Raw genomic sequence first — 3229 nt, forward strand, 5'->3', positions numbered from 1 at the left:
TGCACTATGTTCCACATTTAAATAATTTGTATTGGTCTCTTCATTGCACTCATCTCTCAACATTGTTTCTGTTTAGAGTATATATATAATAGTGTGTATATATATTTGAGTTAGAAAAGCAGAAATTAGGAATTATTTACACTAAAATTAAAGGAATTTCAGCTACAGGCACAAGTCGTCACCAGTGTAGGCTGTACAGTGACGTAGTAGCGGAGCTCGTCCAGCAGATGGAGCCAAAATGGCGGCCATTGTTTCTCTCACTTTGCATTTCTCTCACATTTAAAGAGAGTTTCCAAAAATTGCATCAGAGCCTGAACATGGTGTCCAGGTGATGCATATGTGTTGATATGGTGTTAGCAGGGGGACTCTCGCTATTCGCTCATTGAGTCTCCCGTGCCACCCCATGACAAGGAAGGTTGACTCGCGCATTCAACGGAAAATATCTTGTAAAATGTCAACACCGTCTTCACTCATGGTTGTGTTCGAGTTCAGCGTTTTACTTCAGAAAATGGAAGTTAAGGTGATTATATTCAGTGTTAATGAACAAAATCCGTTAATCTTAATTACTTTGTGTGTTTTATTTAATGAAAAGTCTTGCTTTGGTCAGATTACCCATAATGCTTTGCAGCCCACTTTTAACCCTTGTGTCGTCTTCCCGTCAAAATGGAAAATCAGCACTTTTGTTGATGCTTTTCATCGACGTTTTTAACTTTTTCTTACATTTCTTTCCGGTTTTTCAACACTTTTGACACTTTTTTGAATGTTTGTCACTTTTGTTGACGTTTAACACTACGTAACGCTAACTTATTAACTTTAGTTTTACAGTTATTTGGGGAATTCATGGTCAATAAAACCTCATTTATAGGAAATTATCCATAATGTTTGAGTTAGAAAAGCAGAAATTAGGAATTATTGAGACTAAAATTAAAGGAATGGATGTTGATGATAATCACAGACTGGAACATGTCAACTTTTACTCAACATATACTGAATAAGACGCCCCAAAATGAATGAAAATAGAGATGTGTACAGTTAAAATTGTATTTTTGGACTCGGTTAATGGGCGTATGAATCTGTTCATAAGATTCCTCCGCACAGCGTGGAACGTGGGAACATTAGAAAAGTCTAAATGCATCATTTTGAGCCTCCTCCATCTTGTTTTTTGTGTTTTTAGGTGGTTTTATTTGGGATGGACATCCTGTCCGCTCTGGTCAGCCGACTGCAGGAGAGATTCAGGACGCAGGTGGGAACAGGTGAGCTCCTTCCCTTTTTTATTTTAGGTATTTCTACTAGTGCTACACAATAGATTCCTCTTCGTCTTCATCATCATCATCATCATCATCATCATCATCGAGATATCAAGCTCCACAAAGAAACACGTAGAGAAAGACACTCAGATTTTTTGAGTTTTTTAAGTCCTTTTAGAAGAGAATATCAATAGGAAAACTGACATTTTAAATGTAACATATATAACACATGTCATACACAATAATGTTGAGTTATTTCTTTTTGTTTCTTTTAAATTCAACAAGGAATTTGTTGACTTTATTATCATTTTAATCACGTGTGTTTTTATTGGACTTTCTGCATAACTGACGTAATGCAAAGTGGTTAAAAATAGAGCAAAATACAACAAAGGGATTTTAAATTTGAGCAGTGAATACAGCAGTTCTACACTTTTGTTCCTTCATCATACTTTTTTTTTATTAGTCTTTTTTTTTTATGCACCCTTACATTTTGTATTTTAATGTCTTGTTTTTGAATACACCGTATGATAAGCATGTGTGGAAAGACATCGTGCATGTTAATAACTAACATTGAGTACTGTTCATATTGAACCTTTTTGTCCTCATTCTGCTTTTTTTGATGCCTGTTTTCTCTTCGTGATGTTCAGTTATAAGACGCTGTCTTCGATGTAATGAGGACTGAGGACGTGTCCAGCCTGTCAGTCACTTCTGTCTCTGTCCTCCGTGTCCACTTAGTCCTCCCGAGCCTCATAGACCGGTTAGGGGACGCCAAGGACCAAGTTCGAGACCAGGACCAAGCGCTGCTGCTGAAGATCATGGACCAGGCTGCGAACCCACAGGTGCAGAAGAGCACGCGTGTGTTCATCCAAACCTTCAAAGCACACACGCACACACGCACACACGCACACACGCACACACGCACACACGCACACACACACACACACACACACACACACACACACACACACACACACACACACACACACACACAGTGGAGTTTTACATTTCGGAAGATAACAGACAACATGCCTAAGAGACTGAGCTCGTGGGGACAGGTGGGGTATATGTGGAGTCCATTCATTAGCGAGGTAAAGACTACAGTCATGGCTGTCAGCTCGTTTTATTCTGGGTGGAAAATTAAAAGTGTCTTAAAAGCGTCTTAAAAGTGTCTTAAAAGTGTCTTAAAAGTCCTCTGCTTGGACCTACCGTCCTCTAGGAGCTTTACCTTGTGAACTCTTCTTCTCAGGTGCATATCACTCCGCCCAAGCAGCGGAAGTAGCGGTGCTTCGCCTTTCTGAGAATATAGTCCCAGTCCAAGCGTCTTAAAAGTGTCTCAGCATGTCCTCTGCTTGGACCTACCGTCCTCTAGGAGCTTTAACCTGTTGTGTCTCTCCAGGTGAACTCGCTGCTGTTCAGGTGCTGCGAGCATATCACTCCGCCCAAGCAGCGGAAGTAGCGGTGCTTCGCCTTTCTGAGAAAATAGTCCCCAGTTATATGCGGTCAGAAGACGGCTGTGTGTCACGTGACCTTGTTATGTGTTCACACTGTGACTACACACATCACAACATCTGCACCTCAGCCATACAAGACGTTATTGGGAGGAGACCCAACCCGAGCTAAAAGAGTTTACCTTAGGAACAACGCTCCGCACTATGATAGCTTCAATAAACGAATGCATCTAACACACACACACACACACACACACACACACACACACACACACACACACACACACACACACACACACACACATAAATAAGCTGTTCTTTGTGTTCTTTCCAGTATGTGTGGGAGCGAATGATGGGAGGCTTCAAGCACAAGAACAACCGGACCAGAGAAGGACTCTGCCTCTGTCTCATCTCCACCCTCAATGTGTAAGTGAAGATTAATGGTTTTAAATTACACATTTAATGACATTTACCATAATTAAATAATATTCCTATGGTATATGGAAAGGTTTAACTGATTTTGACAATGCTGAA

General features: G+C 40.4%; 1 protein-coding gene and 1 non-coding gene across 2 annotated transcripts in view; one reads left to right on the forward strand and one right to left on the reverse strand.

Annotated features, from left to right (window-relative positions):
• The window catches only part of LOC116673800 (CLIP-associating protein 1), a gene marked incomplete in the record, with an annotated part of 89945 nt that overhangs the window by 6070 nt on the left and 80646 nt on the right, over positions 1 to 3229 (forward strand). Inside the window, 3 exon segments of the mRNA XM_032506069.1 lie at positions 1175 to 1253; positions 1983 to 2086; positions 3030 to 3121. Of these exon segments, the coding sequence (XP_032361960.1) occupies positions 1175 to 1253; positions 1983 to 2086; positions 3030 to 3121 (275 nt within the window).
• Positions 289 to 417, reverse strand: LOC116674297 (U4atac minor spliceosomal RNA). The gene has a single exon (XR_004328038.1). It is a non-coding gene; the product is annotated as a U4atac minor spliceosomal RNA (small nuclear RNA).

The sequence above is a fragment of the Etheostoma spectabile genome, chromosome 24, assembly GCF_008692095.1.
Source record: "Etheostoma spectabile isolate EspeVRDwgs_2016 chromosome 24, UIUC_Espe_1.0, whole genome shotgun sequence".
NCBI lineage: Eukaryota > Metazoa > Chordata > Actinopteri > Perciformes > Percidae > Etheostoma > Etheostoma spectabile.